We start from the raw sequence: 19,982 nt of genomic DNA, 5'->3' as shown, positions 1-19,982 counted from the left end.
TGATTTGTATTTTTCTGATGATGAGTGACGTGGAGCATTTTTTCATGTGTCATTTGGCCATCTGGATGTCTTCCTTGGAGAAGTGTGTCTATTCATGTCTTTGGCCCATTTCTTCACTGGATTGTTTTTTGGGTGTTGAGTTTGATAAGTTCTTCGTAGATTTTGGATACTAACCCTGTATCTGATACGTCATTTGCAAATATCTTCTCCCATTCTGTCGGTTGCCTTTTAGTTTTGCTGATTGTTTCCTTCACTGTGCAGAAGCTTTTTATTTTGATGAGGTCCCAGTAGTTCATTTTTGCTTTTGTTTCCCTTGACTCCAGAGATGTGTTGAGTAAGAAGTTGCTGCGGGCAAGATCAAAGAGGTTTTTGCTTGCTTTCGCCTCAAGGATTTTGATGGCTTCCTGTCTTACGTTGAGGTCTTTCATCCATTTTGGGTTTATTTTTGTGTATGGTGTAAGAAAGTGGTCCAGGTTCATTCTTCTGCATGTCTCTGTCCAGTGTTCCCAGCACCAATTGCTGAAGAGACTGTCTTTATTCCACTGGATATTCTTTCCTGCTTTGTCAAAGATTAGTTGGCCATACATTTGTGGGTCCATTTGTGGGTTCTCTGTTCTGTTCTATTGATCTGACTGTCTGTTCTTGTGCCACTACCATACTGTCTTGATGATTACGGCTTTGTAGTATAGCTTGAAGTCTGGTATTGTGATGCCTCCTGCTTTGGTTTTCTTTTTCAGGATTGCTTTGGCTATTTGGGGTCTTTTCTGGTTCCATACAACTTTTAGAATTATTTGTTCTAGCTCTGTGAAGAATGCTGGTGTTACTTTGATAGGGATTGCATTGAATAGGTAGATTGCTTTGGGTAGTATCAACATTTTAGCAATATTTGTTCTTCCTATCCAGGAGCATGGAATCTTTTTCCATTTTTCTGTGTCTTCTTCAATTTCTTTCATAAGCTTTCTATAGTTTTCAGTGTATAGATATTTCACCTCTTTGGTTAGATTTATTCCTAGGTATTCTATGTTTTTTGTGCAACTGTAAGAGGGATCGATTCCTTGATTTCTCTTTCTGTCGCTTCATTGTTGATGTATAGGAATGCAGCTGATTTCTGTGCATTGATTTTATACCCTGCCACTTTGCTGAATTCATGAATCAATTTTAGCAGTTTTTCGGTGGAATCTTTTGGGTTTTTCATGTAGAGTATCATGTCATCTGCGAAGAGTGAAAGTTTGACCTCCTCCTGGCCGATTTGGATGCCTTTTATTTCTTTGTGTTGTCTGATTGCAGAGGCTAAGACTTCCAATACTATGTTGAATAACAGTGGCGAGAGTGGACATCCTGTCTTGTTCCTGACCTTAGGGGAAAAGCTCTCAGTTTTTCCCCATTGAGGATGATATTAGCGTTGGGTCATTCATATATGGCTTTTATGATCTTGAGGTCTGCTCCTTCTATCCCTACTTTCTTGAGGGTTTTTATCAAGAAATGATGCTGTATTTTGTCAAATGCTTTCTCTGCATTTATTGAGAGGATCATATGGTTCTTGTCCTTTCTTTTATTGATGTGATGAATCACCAAGTTAATTGTTTTGCAGATATTGAACCAGCCCTGCCTCCCAGGTATAAATCCCATTTGGTCGTGGTGAATAGTTTTTTTAATGTATTGTTGGATCCGGTTGGCTCATATCTTGTTGAGGATTTTTGCATCCATGTTCATCAGGGAAATTGGTCTATCGTTCTCCTTTTTTAGTGGGGTCTCTGTCTGGTTTTGGAATCAAGGTGATGCTGGCTTCATAGAAAGAGTTTGGAAGTTTTCCTTCCATTTCTATTTTTTGGAACAGTTTCAAGAGAATAGGTGTTAACTCTTCCTTAAATGTTTGGTATAATTCCCCTGGAAAGCCATCTGGCTCTGGACTCTTGTTTTTTGGGAGATTTTTTTTTTTATTACTAATTTGATTTCTTTACTGGTTATGGGTCTGTTCACATTTTCTATATCTTCCTGTTTCAGTTTTGGTAGTGTATATGTTTCTAGGAGTTTGTCCATTTCTTCCAGATTACCCACTTTATTGGCATAAAATTGCTCATAATATTCTCTTATTATTGTTTTTATTTCTGTTGTGTTGGTTGTGATCTCTCCTGTTTCATTCTTGATTTTATTTATTTGGGTCCTTTCCTTTTTCTTCTTGATCCAACTGGCTGGTGGTTTATCAGTTTTGTTAATTTTTTCAAAGAACCAGCTTCTGGTTTCATTGATCTGTTCTCCTGGTTTTTTTGGTTTCAGTAGCATTAATTTATGCTCTAATCTTTATGATTTCCTGTCTTCTGCTGTTTTTGGGTTTTATTTGCTGATCTTTTTCCAGCTCCTTAAGGCGTAAGGTTAGGTTGTGTCTCTGAGATCTTTCTTCCTTCTTTAGGAAGGCCTGGATTGCTATATACTTTTCTCTTATGACCGCCTTTGCTGCGTCCCAGAGGTTTTGGGTTGTGGTGTTATCATTTTCATTGACTTCCATATACTTTTTAATTTCATCTTTAACTGCTTGGTTAGCCCATTCATTCTTTAGTAGGATGTTCTTCAGTCTCCAAGTATTTGTTACCTTTCCAAATTTTTTCTTGTGGTTGATTTCAAGTTTCATAGCATTGTGGTCTGAAAATATGCATGGTATGATCTCAGTCTTTTTGTACTTACTTAGGGCTGATTTGTGTCCCAGTATATGGTCTATTCTGGAGAACGTTCCATGTGCACTGGAGAAGAATGTATATTCTGCTGCTTTAGGATGAAATGTTCTGAATATATCTGTTAAGTCCATCTGGTCCAGTGTGTCATTCAAAACCATTGTTTCCTTGTTGATTTTTTTATTAGATGATCTGTCCATTGCTGTGAGTGGGGTGTTGAAGTCTCCTACTATTAAGGTATTACTATCGATGAGTTTCCTGATGTTTGTGATTAATTGATTTATATATTTGGGTGCTCTCACATTTGGCGCATAAATTTTTATAATTGTTAGGTCTTCTTGGTGTATAGATCCCTTGATTATGGTATAATGCCCTTCTGCATCCCTTGATACAGTCTTTATTTTAAAGTCTAGCTTGTCTGATATAAGTATGGCTACTTTGGCTTTCTTTTGTTGACCATTAGCATGTTAGATGGTTCTCCATCCCCTTATTTTCAATCTGAAGGTGCCTTTAGGTCTAAAGTGGGTCTCTTGTAAACAGCATGTAGATGGGTCTTGTTTTCTTATCCATTTTGCTACCCTATGTCTTTTGATTGGAGCATTGAGTCCATTGACATTTAGAGTGAGTACTGAAAGATACAAATTTATTGCTATTATGATGCTTGTAGAGTTGGAGTTTCTGGTGATGTTCTCTGGTCCTTTCTAATCTTTTGTTGCTTTTGGTATTTATTTATTTATTTATTTATTTATTTATTTATTTATTTGGTATTTATTTATTTATTTACTTACTTACTTACTTACTTACTTCATCTTTTCTCCCCTCGGAAAGTCCCCCTTAAAATTTCTTGCAGGGCTGGTTTAGTGGTTACAAACTCCCTTTAATTTTTGTTTGGGAAACTTTTTATCTCTCCTTGTATTTTGAATGATAGCCTTGATGGATAAAGAATTCTTGGCTGCATATTTTTCTGATTCAGAACACTGAATATATCCCGCCACTCCCTTCTGGCCTGCTAAGTTTCTGTGGATAGGTCTGCCTCCAACCTGATCTGTCTTCCCTTGTATGTTAGAGACTTTTTTTCCCTTGCTGCTTTCATGATTCTCTCGTTGCCTGAGTATTTTGTGCATTTGACTATGATATGCCTTGTTGATGGTCGATTTTTGTTGAATCTAATGGGGATCGTCTGTGCTTCCTGGATTTTGATGTCTGTATCTTTCCCCAGGTTAGGAAAGTTTTCCCCCTATGATTTGCTCACATAACCCTTCTACCCCTATTTCTCTCTCTTCCTCTTCTGGGACCCCTATGATTCTGATGTTGTTCATTTTTAATGAGTCACTGATTTCTCTAATTCTTAAATCATGCTCTTTTGCCTTAATCTCCCTCTTTTTTTTTCTGCTTCCTTATTCTTTATAAGTTTGTCCTCTGTATCACTGATTCTCTGTTCTGCCTCATTCATCTTGCCACCGCTGCATCCATCTGTGATTGCAGCTCTGTTACAGCATTTTTTATTTCATTCTGGCTATTTTTTACTTCCTTTATCTCTGCAGAAGGGGATTCTAATCTATGTTTGACTCCAGCTGGTATTCTTATTATCGTGATTCTAAATTCTGGTTCAGACATCTTACTCCTATCTGTGTTGGTTAAATCCCTGGCTGTCGTTTCTTTGTGCTCTTTCTTTTGGGGTGAATTCCTTCGTTTTGTCATTTTGAAGGGAGGAAAGTAATTAATGAGGTAGAAAAATTGAAATTAAAAAAAATTAAAATTAAAACTATATTGAAATTAAAAATTAAAAACACACGCACAAAAATCGAATAGATGATGCTAGATCCTAGGTGTGTTTTGGTCTGGGTGTTGAAAGTGGTTTGACAGATTAGAGAAAAAAAGGCGGGGGTGGAAGGAAAGTGTTTGAAAATTTGAAAGAGTGAATACACTGAAGTAGACTAAGATGATGGGGGTAAAATAGAATTTGAAAAAATATACACAAAAGTAAAGAATGTAGTAGAAAAAAAATTAATATTTTTAATGAAAATTAAAAATAAATATAAATTTTTTCATTTTCTCTTTTTAAGAAAAAAGAAAAGAAATGAAAAAGAAAAAAGATAAGAAAAGAAAAAATCATTTGAAAATTTGAAAAAGTGAATACACTCTAGTAGACTAAAATAAAATGATGGAAGTAAAATAGAATTTGAAAAAATTTACATAACAGCAAAAAATATAGTAATAAAAATAAAATAAAAATATTTTAATAGAAATTGAAAGTAAAAATGAAGTTTTTCTTTTTCTGCATTCAAGAAAAAGAAATGAAACAAAAAGAGAAAAAAAGAAAGAAAAAAGAAATTGAGAATTTGAAAAGGTGAGTACTCTGAAGTAGACTAAAATAAAATGATGGAAGTAAAGTAGAATTTTAAAAAATTTACACAAAAATAAAAAGTATAGTAATAAAAAAGAAAGATATTTTTAATAAAAATTGAAAAAATGAGTTTTTTCTCTTTCTGTATTCAAGAAAAAGAAAAGAATTGTGAAAGAGAAAAAGGAAAAAGAAAGAAAATTGAATAGATGAACCTGCTAACAGATTGAAGTAGGACTGAAATTGCTTCATTTTCCCCTAGAAGTCAGTCTGTGTAGCTCTTTATAGTCCGTAAATTAAGCCCGCAGTGAGGTTTGTGTTCTTGAAGAGCGAAGCTGTCCCAGTTGGGACAGCTCCGCTGTCCACTAGATGGCGCTGCTAGCCTACTGGGGTGGATTATTGCGGGGCTCGTAGGTGCGTACTTGCATGCGCGGGAGCGGTGAAAATGGCGCCACTCAGCTACCCAGTCTGTTCTCCTGGATCAGCAATCGTGCACTCGTCCTCTGTCTTCAACTCTCGTGCGCTCTCCGCTTCTTCACTCTTTGTGACCAGGCTCCAGGCAGCACCTCTCTCCCAAGCCTTATCTCAGATGCGGCTGTTTTCCCCGGCCTCCTACTTCCGAAGGACTGCGGCTTTGACCTGTTCCGCCCCTCTGCGGGAGGGTCTCACCGAGCATTGGCCAAATGAGCAATGGGTGCATATCGGCTGCACCCAGCTATGCCCGTTGGACCCTGTTTTTGCCGGTGCCCCGAGACTGCGGCCAGAATGCCAGCCCGCCCCAGAAAAAGTTTGCGAGACAGTGTAGCAGCAGCATCTCAGGGATTATGGAAAATCGCAACACACATCTGGCATCAGGCTGCACCCTTAACAACCTTGTCCCAGCACCAGCGAATGTGGCCACCTTCCGGGGTCTGCTGGGACCAGGTGGCTTCAACAGTCTTTACCAAATGTCCTTCCAGCAGTGGAACTGCTTTTCCCCGTGAGGCCCGAGAACCTCCCGGACCCCACCCTCTTCCTGGGGGTTCGCCCTTCCCACCAGAGCACTGCCAGGTGTCGAGCTGAGGAGTTGCAGCCTTTGTGCTCCCCTTGTTTACAGTCTTTTTTTTTTTTAATTTTTTTTCAACGTTTATTTATTTTTGGGACAGAGAGAGACAGAGCATGAACGGGGGAGGGGCAGAGAGAGAGAGGGAGACACAGAATCGGAAACAGGCTCCAGGCTCTGAGCCATCAGCCCAGAGCCCGACGCGGGGCTCGAACTCACGGACCGCGAGATCATGACCTGGCTGAAGTCGGACGCTTAACCGACTGCGCCACCCAGGCGCCCCCCTTGTTTACAGTCTTAATGGAATTTAAACTTTCTCCTTTCTCCCTTTTTAGTTTACTCCCTGCGGCTGTTTCCAATTTTCTACTTTCTCTCCAGCTGCTTTTGGGGAGGGATGATTTTCATGTATTCTCCCCCCCTCCCCAGTCTCCGTCCTCTCTCTGCCCACAAAACTGGTTTCCTACCTTTCAGGGCTTCTCGCTCCCCAAGTTCAGCTCTCTGCACCACTTACCTGCTCTATTCTGTGGTTCAGGTTGTGCAGATTGTTGTGTTAATCCTCCAATCAGTTTTCTAGGTGTGTAGGATGGTTTAGTGTTGGTCTGGCTGTATTTCATGGACACGAGACACACAAGCTTCCATGCTGTTCCGCCATCTTGGCTCCTCCTTCTTATATGATTTTAATAACTTGAAATTTGTTGAAACTTCCCTGTCCTAGAAAAAAGTCTGTTTTGGTAAATGTTTCACATGAACTTGAGGAAAAAAATGTATTCTGACATGGTTCAAGTCCTACTGGCTAACCATGTTGTTCAGATCCTTAGTACTTGTGTTGGTCCATTTGGGCGGCTAGAATGAACTACAACAGACTGCGTGGATGATAAGCAACAGAAATTTATTGCTTACAGTTTTGGAAATAGTCTTCTTGTTCTGCCCTTATACTTAAAAATCACTTGTTCCATAACCTTCCCATCAAGTTCCAATCTTCAGCTACACCACAGCAAATTGGCCTCTATGTTGCCTACATAGGTTTTCCTATTGCTTCATCACCAATGAGGAAGCCTAGGTGATCAACACCTTTCATCACCCTCTCTTGAGCTCGATCACCCACTTTCCACTTTCGCTGACTCCTTACTGGCAGAACAGGAGGGGATGATAAGCTGTGGTTCTGTGTTTTCAGCATCTCCTAATTTTGTCTACTGTGTGCCCCAGTCTATCACACAGGCTGGCAGCCCTCCCACCAGCTTCCTCCTGGTCTGTTCCATGCTCACTGGGGACAGAGATGGGTGGCGGGAGCTATCTGACCATCCACAGCAGGGCCACCCTCTCCATCTGTGGTGGGGAGGGGAAAGGGAGGAGCCGGGAAGCCCAAGCCGAAGTGAGAGAGCAGCAGGCTGGTCAGCTGCGGCCACCACTTCTGCCACCTAGGCCAGAAGGCCATCCCACCCCACCGTGGCCCCCTCCCCCTCTCTGTCCCCTCCTCCTCCCTCCTGTCCCCATCCTCTGATGGCTTTCTTTAGTGATATTACTTGGATTCCTTTCTCTTTGTTTTTTTACATATCTATTAATAGTTTTTGATTTGTGGTTACTATTAGGTTTATAGATAACATCTTATGCACATAGCTGTTGATATTATGTTGATGATCGCTTAAGTCCAAACCCCTTCTAAAAGCACTAAATTTTTATTCACCATCCCCCAAGGTATCACCATAAATTTTTCTTGATACTCAACTTGGGGTTATACCTACTGGAAATTATATCGTCCTTTCAGAAAGAATATTATCTGTTTTGATGTGGGCTACACCATCTCCACAGGCAGTGTGCTTCATTGAAGCAGTGGGGATTCAAATTGTCTTATTAGTGATGTGGATTCAGTTTGAATTTAATTTGATTTAACATAAGCTCACGGGTGGGGTAGGGGGAGTTTACCAAGAGTTAGTAAGGGTTTTTTGGGGGATAGAGTATGAGGAGAGTGTTACCAAAGAAATTGTTGTCTGAGAGAGAAGAATTGTTTGGAGGGGTGTCTGGGTGGTTCAGTCAGTTAATATCCGACTTCAGGGGCGCCTGGGTGGCTCAGTCGGTTAAGTGACCGACTTCAGCTCAGGTCACGATCTCACGTTCCGTGAGTTCGAGCCCCGCGTCGGGCTCTGGGCTGATGGCTCAGAGCCTGGAGCCTGCTTCCGGTTCTGTGTCTCCCTCTCTCTCTGCCCCTCCCCCATTCATGCTCTGTCTCTCTCTGTCTCAAAATAAATAAACGTTAAAAAAAAAAAAAACATATCCGACTTCAGCACAGGTCATGATCTCGCGGTTCATGAGTTCAAGCCCTGAGTCAGACTCTGTACTGACAGCTCAGAGCCTGGAGCCTGCTTTGGGTTCTGTATCTTCCTCCCTCTGCCCCTCCTTCTCTCTCTCTCTCTCTCTCTCTCTCTCTCTCTCTCTCTCTCTCTCTCTCTCTCTCTCAAAAAAAAAAACAAAACAAAACAAAAACAGTTGTTTGGAGTTGTTTGACCAAATATGTCCTAACATGAATAGTAGGTAGGATTTGTAAATCAGTGGAATTACTACAGTAATGAGGTTTCTGTAATGGTAATAATAGGATAATAGTTATTTAGTGCTTTCTTGGGCCAGAAGTTGTCCTGAGTGCTTTATGAATATTAACTCATGAACTCCTCACCATAGCTGTAGGAGATAGCCACTATCATTCCCATTTTTTAGGTGAGACACCGAGGAGAGAATTTAAGCAGCTTGTCCAGGGTCGCATGGTGAGTTGGTACTAACTGTTGAACTCAGATAATATGATGCCATGCTCCGTGTTCTTAACCAGTAGGCTCTATTTTGTCTTCCTCCTGGATGACTCTGAAACATGCAAAAGCAACTCAACCAATGTCCTGGGTATTTTCTTTACAGTTGCTAGTGATGCACTTCCAAAGTGAAGGGTAAAACTCGTTGTGAGAATAAAATTGGTATTGCCTGGCTTGTCAAAGTAAATCGTGAGTGGTAATATTTCTAAAATCTAATTTACACACATAAAATCTATTATATGGTTTTTACTCATTTTGCCCTAATTAGGCGAAAAGCTAATCAGAGGTAGAAAATCCAGTTTTGACCATACAGTCTTATGTATTTGAACCTTTAGAATGTCACTGTCTTCCAACACTTTAAAAGACTGATTGATCTAAGAAGACGAGGAGAGCCACGTCAGATAGTGAGATACATCAATCCTAAAGAGGTGAGGACACTGTTTATTCATACAGTATCTGTGTTTTTCCTTCAAGATGTGTGGCTGCTTTATAAATGTGCTTGTATTTGTTTCTTTTAAAACACTTTTTTATTGAAGCACTACACACGTTATAGAAAAGTTCATGAAACATAAATGTATAAGGTCACTGAATCATCACAAATAGCCCCCTGTGTAACTTACATAACCGAGATCAATGTTTCCTACTTCAAACCACTGCCTTCCAGGCTTTGCACATCACCGCCAATTTCCCTGCTCCCAAGAGGCAACCACCATTTTGTTGTAGCTTTTTTTTTCTTTAGTTTTCTCTGTTTTTGAACTGTATGTAAATAGAATCTTATGGTGCGCTTTTGTTCATTCAGCATTGTGTTTGTGTAGCTGAATTGTATTCATTTTATGAAAAACAATGATAATTATTTCATTATACACATAGACACACACACACACACACACTACTGTTAATTCATTCAGTCGTTGACATTTATACATATATATTTTTTCCAGTTTGAGTCTGTTATAAAGATTGCTTTGGGGAACATTCTTATTCATCTGCCCTGGTGCATATGTGCACGAATTTCTTTTGGTTTCTATTCTACCTAGAAATGGAATTTCTGGGTAACGGGATCTGCCAAACTATATTCCAAAGTTACTGTACAATTTGTATTAACCATCATCCATCTCTTGGAATTCTTGGTGCTTTACATCCTTATCAGTGTTTAATTTCAGCTTTTTAATTTGCCTTTCCCTGATAGCTACTGAAGTTGCACATCTTTGTGAGGAGTTCTGCTCCTGGTTACAATCCTGTGTGCTCTTCCAGGCCTGACCAGACACAATTACAGGGACTTTATCCAACAGGCCCCACACGGGAAGGCTGTCCCCTCCTCACAATCACACTTGGTGCATGGCAGTGTCCTGCAGCCTCTCAAGGGAGCTCAGGCTGGGACTCAGACACCCTGGACGGAACCCCCGACCCCCGACATATTTAAGTATCTAGTCCCAGCACTTTCATTTTTAGTTCTTTATCTGAGGCTTTGAGCTGAGGTCTTCAGACACCTCTGCTGAGACCTCTTTATGGGGGAAACCTTGAAGACCCTTTTCCCACTCTGACTCAGTCCACTCAGACTGTCCTCCCTTAATCTCCTACATACCTCCTACCCCGAATATACACACCTTATGGTCCCTAACACTGCTGGAGCCTTTTGTTCAGAATTCTGTGCTGATCCACCTGGCTCTCTGTCACTGCACTGCTCACGGTGCGGGGCGGGGGGGGGGGGTGAGGGTGAGATGGAACAGGTGGATTGGGGCCTCCTCTAGTTGTAGACACCCTAACTCTTGCTTATTACCATGTAGTAAGTGGTCAAAAGCTTTCTTTCCCTTTGTGCTTGTTTCCTTAATTGGCTACTCTGACACTGACATCTCACCTACCGTTCTTCCAGATCAGCTGAGCTCCTGACATTTTTTTGGTGTCTTTTATGTGTATATTATCTCTTATTCCTACTAGTTTAAAGCAGTTCTTTATATAGTCTTCATAAAAGTCCTTGTCATTTCATGTTCCATTCTGTGATTTGACTTGTCACTCTTAGGATGGTCCTCACTGTGTATTTTTTATCATGAAAAATGGCAAACATATTACCAAAGTCGAAAGAATAAAGTAATAGACTACAGGTACCCATCACCTAGCTTCAACAATTAGCAATTCCCCGCCAGTCTTGCTTCATCTATATTTCCACCCTCTTTCCCCAATCCCTAGGTTAGTATTTTGAAACAAGAATGTCTTTTGGTGAACAGAGTTCTTAATTAAAATTTTTTTAATGTTTTTTATTTTTGAGAGAGAGAGAGTGTGAGTGACGGGGGGAGGGGGCAGAGAGAGAGGGAGACACAGAATCTGAAGCAGGCTCCAGGCTCTGAGCTGTCAGCACAGAGCCTGATGCGGGACTTAAATCCACAACCACGAGGTCATGACCTGAGCTGATGTGGCATGCTTAATCAACTGAACCACCCAAGTGCCCCCAGCGTTCTTGATTTTAATGTACTTAAGATTATCAGTGCTTTTGTGTATGAGTGGCGCTTTTTATAAGCTTCGCCAATCCTGAAATCATGAAAGTATTCTCCTATATTATATAAACTTTATTGACTTTCTTTTCATATTTAGATATGCAAACTACTCGGGATTCATTTTTTTGTGTATGGTGTGGGGTAGAGATCCCTTTCATATTCTTCCTTATAGATATCAAAATGATCAAACACTGTTTATTAAAAAGATAGTCCTTTCTCCACCGCCTCCACTGCTCTGCCATGCCACTTTTATCATAAATCAAGTAACCAGTTATGTATGAGTCTGTGAATTCTCTATTACCTTCCATGATCTATTTTTATACCCTTGTTATAATTACTTTGAGTTTGTAACAAGTATATTATATGGTAGACAATACTCCCATTTTGTAGTTCTTCAAGAAGACACTCCAGGCTATCGTTGGATGCTTTGTATTTCCATGTAAATTTTATTTATTTTTTTAAGTTTATTTAATAAGAGAGAGAGAGAGAGAGAGAGAGAGAGAGAGAGAGAGAGAATGAGAATGCAAGCTAGGGAGGGGTAGAGAGAGAGAGGGAGAGAGAATCCTAAACAGGCTCTGCACTGTCAACACAGGGTCCGTGGGGCTGGAACCCATGAACCATGAGATCATAACCTGAGCCAAAATCCAGATTGGATACTTAACTGACTGAGCCACTGGAAACCAGGCACCCCTATGTTTTTGGTATTTAGAGTAATGGTATTTAGAGTAGTGTTAGGAACTGTCCCCTTTGCTTCTGTTTTCTGGAAGAGATAGTAGAGAATTGATATTTTTTTCCTTAAATGTTTTGTAGAGTTTACCATTGAACCCATTGAGGCTTGGTGCTTTCTTTTTTGAAAGGTTAATTATTCATTCAGTTTCTTTAATAGGTACTAGTCTATTCAGATTTTCCATTTCTCCTGTGTGAGTTTTGTCAGGTTATGTCTTTCAAGGAATTGAACCATTTATCAAATCTGTGGGAATAGAGTTTTTCATAATATTTGTTAATTATCCTTTTACTGTCCATGGAATCACTAGTGATGGACCCTCTTTTCTGATATTAGTCATTTGTGTCTTCTTTCTATTGTTTCCTTCTTAGTTTTTTTGTACAGAAGCTTATTGGTTTTATTGAGCTTTATTGGTTTTAATTTCTTTGATTTTTCTCTGGTGATTTCCTGTTTCAATTTCATTGATTTCTGTTTTTTTATTCTTGACTTTTGCTTACTTTTGATTTAATTTGTTTTCCTAGTTTCTTAAGATGGAAGCCTACATTATTGATTTCAAGTCCTTCTTGTTTTCAGATATATGTAGTTAGTGCTATAAATTTTCCCCTAAGCACTGTTTTCAGTGCATTTCACAAAATTTGATAAGCTGTGTTTTCATTTTAATTTAGTTCAAAATATTTTAAAATTCTCTTGAGACGTCCTGTTTGATCCACCTGTTATTTAGAAGTGTGTTGTTCACTGCCCAAGTCCAAGTGTCCAAATGTCTGGGCATTTGTCTCTGTCCAAATGTCTGGGCATTTTCGGACTATCCTTCTGTTACTGATTTCTAGTTTAATTACATTGGAGTCTGAAAGTACACTTTGTATGATTTCTCTTATTTTACAGTTGTTAAAGTGTACTTTATGGTCCATAACATGTTCTATCTTGGTAAATAAAAGTTCTCTGTAAGCTTGAGTAGAATGTATGTTTGCTGTTGTTGGATGAAGTGTTGTAGAAATCTAGATCCAGTTAATTGAAAGTGTTCTTCATTTTCATAATAGACTGCTGAATATGTCAATTGATAGAGAGGTGTCAAATTCTCCAACTATAATAGTGGATTTCTCTAGTTCTCCTTGTGGTTCTTTCAGTTTTTGCCTTCATATTTTGATACTATGTTGTTAGGTATATATACTTTATGGATTGTTATGTCTCCTCAGAGAAGTGGCCACATTATCATCTTGTAGTCCTCTTCTTTATCCCTGATGATTTTTCTTGCTCTGAATTCAGCTGTCTCTGAAATTAATACAGCTTCTCGGTTTTTGTTTAATCAGTGTTAGTTAATATGTTACATCTTTCTCTATTACTATGCTTTTACCCTATCTGTGTCTTTATATTTTAAATGGTTTTCTTACAGACAACATATAGTTGGGTCTTTTTTTTTTTTAATCTATTCTGTCAGTCTCTGCCATTTAACTTGTGTATTTAGACCATTGATATTTAGTATGGTGATTGATGTCTAACATATTTAATGTTTTCTATTTCTTGCCCTTGTTCTTTGTTTCTTTTTTTCTATTACACCCTTTTTCTGTCTTCTCTGGTTTTAATTGAGCATTTTATATGATTACATTTTCTTTCCTCTCAGCATATCAATTATACCTCTTTTTTACTAATTTTTGGTTCCCTAGAATTTGCATTCAGTATTTACAGCTAATCTAAGTCCATTTTAAATAACACTATTGCAGTAAATGAAATTCCCCATAGGCATAGGAGACAGAGTCATGCTTAAGGGAAAGGAACTGCCTCAAATACACAGCTGACTCTCATCCCCATTTGACTTTGTAGATGGTAGGTAGAAGGATAAATAATTAAGCTTAAATCTTCTCAAAGTACTTTTGAATTTCCCATAGGCTTTCATAGTTGAAGAGATAGAGAGTTGCCATATCTAAAAAATAGGGGAAAACTGGAAGTGGACAAACCAGACATAGATTACTAAAACTGCAGTCCAGGCTTGAGCCAGCTAAATTTTTGATCGGATTGACATGATTAGCACCTCACCCTAACTGACTGAAATAGGAAGGAAAAAATTCCATGAAGCTGTACACTTAAGATTTGCCTACTTTAGTGGACATAAAAGTATATATATAATGAATTTTGTTTAAAAAGTATATACAGTTGACCCTTGAATAACATTGGGATAGGGGCAGTGACTCCCTGCCCATGCAGTAGAGAATCCATGTGTAACTTGTGACTCTCCAAAAACTCAACTACAGATAGCCTACTGTTGACCAAAAACCTTACTAATAACATAGTCAATTAATATGTATTTTGTATGTAACATGTATTATACACTGTACTCATACAGTAAGTTAAGCTAGAGAAAATAATGTGTTATTAAGAAGGTCGTAAGAAGAAAATACATTTACAATGCTATACTATAAAAAATCCACATATAAGTGGACCCGTGCAGTTCAAACCCATGTTGTTTAAGGGTCACCTGTATAAATTTTATAAATGTAAGTTTAAGAGCCTGTTATAAAACATACCTTTCACGATTGAACTGTGACCCTACATATGTATGTATGTATGTATGTATGTATGTATGTATGTATATGCTTTTTAGTCAGGAGAAAATTATGCAAAACTTAAGGTAGTCTTTTAGGCTTTATAGACTGAACGATTTAGGATAATATGTATATTCTCATCTAACAGTACTATCAGGTGGTAAGCTTGAACTCTTCTGTTAGAGGACCCAAAATTGTTTTCTCTCTTTTACATTTGGTGCAAGGCATTAAAATTTATAAGACCAATTCTATACAATTCTTAAAAAATTTAAGCATGGATTTTTGATTTAAGAAAAGCTACTTAGGAACGGTCATCTTGTGTTAAACGTGGATTAGCCAATGACATTTTTTTACTCTGAATTTACCTGTAAGATAAATATGTAAGTCATATGTTTGAGGACTTACTTAAAATTTCTGTTTTTGGGATAACAAATCACTTGGCTTTTATACTTATATGTTGCACAGAAAGGGAACATATTTGGTATCATTTTTCCAGTTACAAAAACTGTTTTACTTATTGGATGCCCATTAGAAATTAAATCTTAAAATATATTTTAATTTAAAAATAATTATTTAAGGCTTATTTACTTGACCTATTTCATAAATAATTAATATTCACTATTTTAGCATGATAGAGTGAGAAGTGGTGAGTTGATACACACAATTTTGAAGAGTAATGTATTTTTTTGTAGGCAGAGCTGCTAGATGCTGCTGCGGGCATTCATGTACGATTCAGATTAGGTGGTGTAAGTATGGGTGAATTCTTATTTGGTAATTTTAAAGCACATTTATATGACATTTAAAAGATTTAAATTTTAAAAATATAAATCGTTTTTTGTGATTACAGTGGTCCTTTGAACTTTTCCGTATACAGGTTAAATTTCCACCTGATATATACTATAAAATTTTCACTCATAGACCTATTGAAGATCTGTGTGCTAATAGCCCTAGAGATTATACAAAACTTCCAGCAAAATATACATCTCATATTAAAAGTGATAATCTTCAGGAAGAGGATCATCGTGGCTGGTATCATCGTATAGAGAACAATGGCTGGAGGCTTGTCTCTGATACAGTAAGAAAATAAAAATATTAATAATTTTGAATCTTACATATTTAGGAACTCTTTTGTCTTTTTGAAAAATAATTTTAAAATAATAAATCTTGGTAATTTAACTGATAAAAACTGATGATGGTAAGTACTCAGAGGTTACTAATAATACTTCAAGATCAACAGTGTATCTTTTTTTTCTTTACATTTGCTTATACTTCTAGTAATCAGCTTTGATCTAGGCCATATTTAGATACTGTTTGGAACTCAGCAGTTTAGTATCTTTATAACAAAGCAAATTGGAAAATGTTGTTGACTCTATTAATCCTTGGACTAGAGGTGGGGATTTTTTTTTTTTTTTTAGTGTTTATTTATTTTGAGAGAGAGAGAGGGCATGAGCAGGGGGAGGGGCAGAGAGAGGGAGAGAGAGAACCCCAACCAGGCTCCACCGTGTCAGCACAGAGCCCAACACAGTCCGATCCCATGAACCATGAGATCATGCATGACCTGAGCTGAGATCAAGAGTCAATCACTTAACTGGCTGAGCCACCCAGGCACCCCTAGAGGTGGGAATTCTTAAGAAAAAGATGACATCTTCTCTTACAGAGCTTGTAACAACAGATACTGGTGGAAAATCATCTGGATTGTCATGGTGTTTGGAACTTTAACATGTCGTCATATTAATTGAATGGAATGATTTTAAATATACATAGTTCTTAATACGTATATGTGATGTAGGGACTTTTCCATAGACACCCATGTTTTACCTCCTCTTTTTGTGGGGATAATTTCTACCTAAGCATGTTTGGTTAGGTTAACATGATCAGGTTCTATAGCTCTAGATGTCTGTTTATATGGCCTCATATCTTCATTCAAATTTTTAATCTCTGGCATGTAGATTATAGAATGTAGTATATTAAATATACTAAGAATGAAAAGTGAACATGATTGAGTTGTGTATTCACACATTTATTCAACAAATTTTATTGCATACCAAACATATGTCAGGCATTGTACTAGATGCTAGGGATACAATGGTAGATAAAATAGTCCCTTCTCTCAAGTAGTTTGCCTTTTAATTTGGGAGACACTTAAGTAAAAAAGAGTTTTTCAGTACAGTGTAGTAAATACGTGCTTTAATAGAGACAAATACGTAGTGCTGTGGGGGATAGAAAATTCTCCTCCTTGTTTTTTAATATGTGGTGAAGGAGAGGCAATGAATTGGAAGGAGGAAAAATAGGCAACCAGTTAGGATAGCATGTCATACAGGAAACCACAAACTCTTGGGACAAAATGATGAGACTTCCCTGTTCTTGGAGGGTACCTGTCCTCCCTGAGAATTAGAGTCTTCAAACGTCAACAGCACTGAGAGTAGGTGAGTTTGTTCTTACGAGTAAAGAGTTTGTTCTTATGAAAAACAAAAACACTATTGGAGTGTGTCTTTTCATTTACCCATTCAACGAATAGTTATTAAGTACCTCAGTATGCTAGTGCTTTCTTAGTCTTTCTGTGACATGTGCCTCTGAAAGCTCAATGCGCTATTCACCTGTGGCATAATAAGAAATACCTTAGGGGAGGTGTATTCTCTCCTCTGTTTCTCTCTTGGCATATTCCTACTGAACACACAGAACTTTTGACTGTAGCCAAATTACCTCACAATCAGTATTTCAACACTTTGTGTATTCATTTTCCATTTCTCAACAGTTTTGGGTGTCTCCTGAAAACGTAGAGGTGGGAGACAAAAAAGAAAGCGAATTCCATTTCTCTAAACTGAAGAGAAGGCAAGATATGGAAAAGAAAAGAAAAATTAGAAAAATAGAATGGATGAGGAAAATGTAAGTTGATGAAGTAGACTTACTAAATATATACTGTTTTAAGTTCTTCTTAAAAAAAATGGTATCACTACGAAAAGAACTGCATGTTATTTTTAAAAAGAAAATATAAGATAATGTTTATGTTTTAAACAATATTTAGATAAGCAAACATTTAACAAATGCCTGCTATCTGTGAGACACTGTTACTCTCTGAGATATAAATGGAAAAAAGACATGCCTTTGATCCCAAGGAAATTACAGTCTATAGGAATATTAGATATGAAAATAAGGATTTACTCTTACGTATCGGGTAACTTGTATTTGGCCCTCCAGATCCACTCTGTACCCTTCTCAACCCTTCTTTCTGTCCTAAGAGACTGACCTAAATGGATTATGCTAAAAGTCATTCTGGACCTTTCTAACAAATGTTTAAAGCAAGCCAAAAAATCAGATTGTTTACAGGTTTACTTCACTGCATACCCAGAACAAATCCCCACAATATTTAAAGGAATACAAACACTTCAGTATCCCAAATCATATAAAATTCACAATGTCTACCATATAGCATTCAGTTACCAAGCATGAAAAGAAACAGGAAAATAGATCCCATTTAAGAAGAAAAATTAATTAGTAGCAACAGACCCACCAAAATATCTTTTGAAGATGAAGGTGAAAGAAACTTTTTAGACAGATAAAAGCTGAATTCTCTTATTATGAGCGGACCAGCACTACCAGAAATTTTTCTGGCAGGAAAAAAAATGGTTCTAGGTCGAAACCTGGATCCATGAAGAACACCAAAAGTGGTAATTATGTAAGTAAATATAAACAACTTTTATTCTTACTACTTAAATCTCTTTTTTTAAAAAAAATTTTTTTTTCAACCTTTATTTACTTTTGGAACAGAGAGAGACAGAGTATGAACGGGGGATGGGCAGAGAGAGAGGGAGACACAGAATCAGAAACAGGCTCCAGGCTCCGAGCCATCAGCCCAGAGCCTGACGCGGGGCTCGAACTCACAGACCGCGAGATCGTGACCTGGCTGAAGTCGGACGCTTAACCGACTGCACCACCCAGGCGCCCCAACTACTTAAATCTCTTTAAAAGATAATTAACTATGGAACTGTACACTTAAAGATAGATAAGATGATAAATTTTGTGTTACATGTTCTTTACTGAACTTTTTAAAGATAGGTATTAAAGTTGTAAAGGAATGAATTAATATTGATATTACCAATCAAGTTGTACTTTATTATTTTTTTTTTATTTTTTTTTTCCAACGTTTATTTATTTTTTTTGGGACAGAGAGAGACAGAGCATGAACGGGGGATGGGCAGAGAGAGAGGGAGACACAGAATCGGAAACAGGCTCCAGGCTCTGAGCCATCAGCCCAGAGCCTGACGCGGGGCTCGAACTCACAGACCGCGAGATCGTGACCTGGCTGAAGTTGGACGCTTAACCGACTGCACCACCCAGGCGCCCCAACTACTTAAATCTCTTTAAAAGATAATTAACTATGGAACTGTACACTTAAAGATAGATAAGATGATAAATTTTGTGTTACATGTCCTTTACTGAACTTTTTAAAGATAGGTATTAAAGTTGTAAAGGAATGAATTAATATTGATATTACCAATCAAGTTGTACTTTATTATTTTTTTTTAATTTTTTTTCCAACATTTATTTATTTTTTTTGGGACAGAGAGACAGAGCATGAACGGGGGAGGGGCAGAGAGAGAGGGAGACACAGAATCGGAAACAGGCTCCAGGCTCCGAGCCATCAGCCCAGAGCCTGACGCGGGGCTCGAACTCCCAGACCGCGAGATCGTGACCTGGCTGAAGTCGGACGCTTAACCGACTGCGCCACCCAGGCGCCCCTCAAGTTGTACTTTAATTTTTGATCCCACAATTATATTCCTTTTTCTCTTGTATTGAAAATCTGCATTTCAAGCAAAATATAATTGCTTATTTTCCTGACATTACAATTAAATTGTTCAAAAAAACCCAATATAATACCATTATATGATGCAATTAATCACTGAATAAAATTTTTAAAAATTTAAGTTTTTAAAGTTTTTTTTACTATTTAAAGCAGAAACACCAAGAGTATGTTGTGATGTTTGTAAACTTAGAACAGTGCAAAAGTAAAATGTATGATAATGATGCCATAAAGGTTGGGAGAGATGAGACGGAAGTGTACTGCTAGAAGGTCCTGAGTGTGCATATGAAGTAGTATAATAGTGCTTAAAGGTAGACTGTGGTTGTTAAAGATGTATATTACAAACCCCAAAGCAACCATAAAATCAACAAGAACAAAGACGTAAATATAAGAATGTAACGATGGAAATAAAATAGCATCATAAAAAACAATCAGTCCAAAAGAAGGGCGAACAAAGAGGGAAGGAAAGAACGGAGAGGACAAAGAGAAAGCAAATAGCATGATATAGGCTGAAATCAATCATATCAATGATAACTTTAAATGCAAGTGGTCTGAGCACCCCAAATAAAGGCAGAGTT

At 37.9% G+C, this 19,982-nt stretch overlaps 1 protein-coding gene across 14 annotated transcripts in view; it reads left to right on the top strand.

Annotated features, from left to right (window-relative positions):
- Window positions 1-19,982, top strand: part of CD1H11orf65 (chromosome D1 C11orf65 homolog) — a 64,554-nt gene that overhangs the window by 23,613 nt on the left and 20,959 nt on the right. For 5 of the 14 annotated variants that reach the window (XM_019811249.3, XM_006936601.4, XM_006936602.4 and 2 more), the window contains exons 3-6: window positions 9,186-9,278; window positions 15,296-15,349; window positions 15,478-15,678; window positions 17,359-17,489. In XM_019811249.3, coding sequence (XP_019666808.1) covers window positions 9,186-9,278; window positions 15,296-15,349; window positions 15,478-15,678; window positions 17,359-17,489 — 479 coding nt within the window. Of the gene's footprint in view, window positions 1-8,764; window positions 8,812-9,185; window positions 9,279-15,295; window positions 15,350-15,477; window positions 15,679-17,358; window positions 17,490-19,982 lie in introns of all 14 variants that reach the window. The other 9 variants (XM_045038250.1, XM_019811250.3, XM_045038251.1 and 6 more) reach the window with 5 other exon arrangements.

The sequence above is a fragment of the Felis catus genome, chromosome D1 (assembly GCF_018350175.1).
Source record: "Felis catus isolate Fca126 chromosome D1, F.catus_Fca126_mat1.0, whole genome shotgun sequence".
Classification (NCBI taxonomy): domain Eukaryota; kingdom Metazoa; phylum Chordata; class Mammalia; order Carnivora; family Felidae; genus Felis; species Felis catus.
This window is presented reverse-complemented; position numbering and strand designations above follow the sequence as displayed.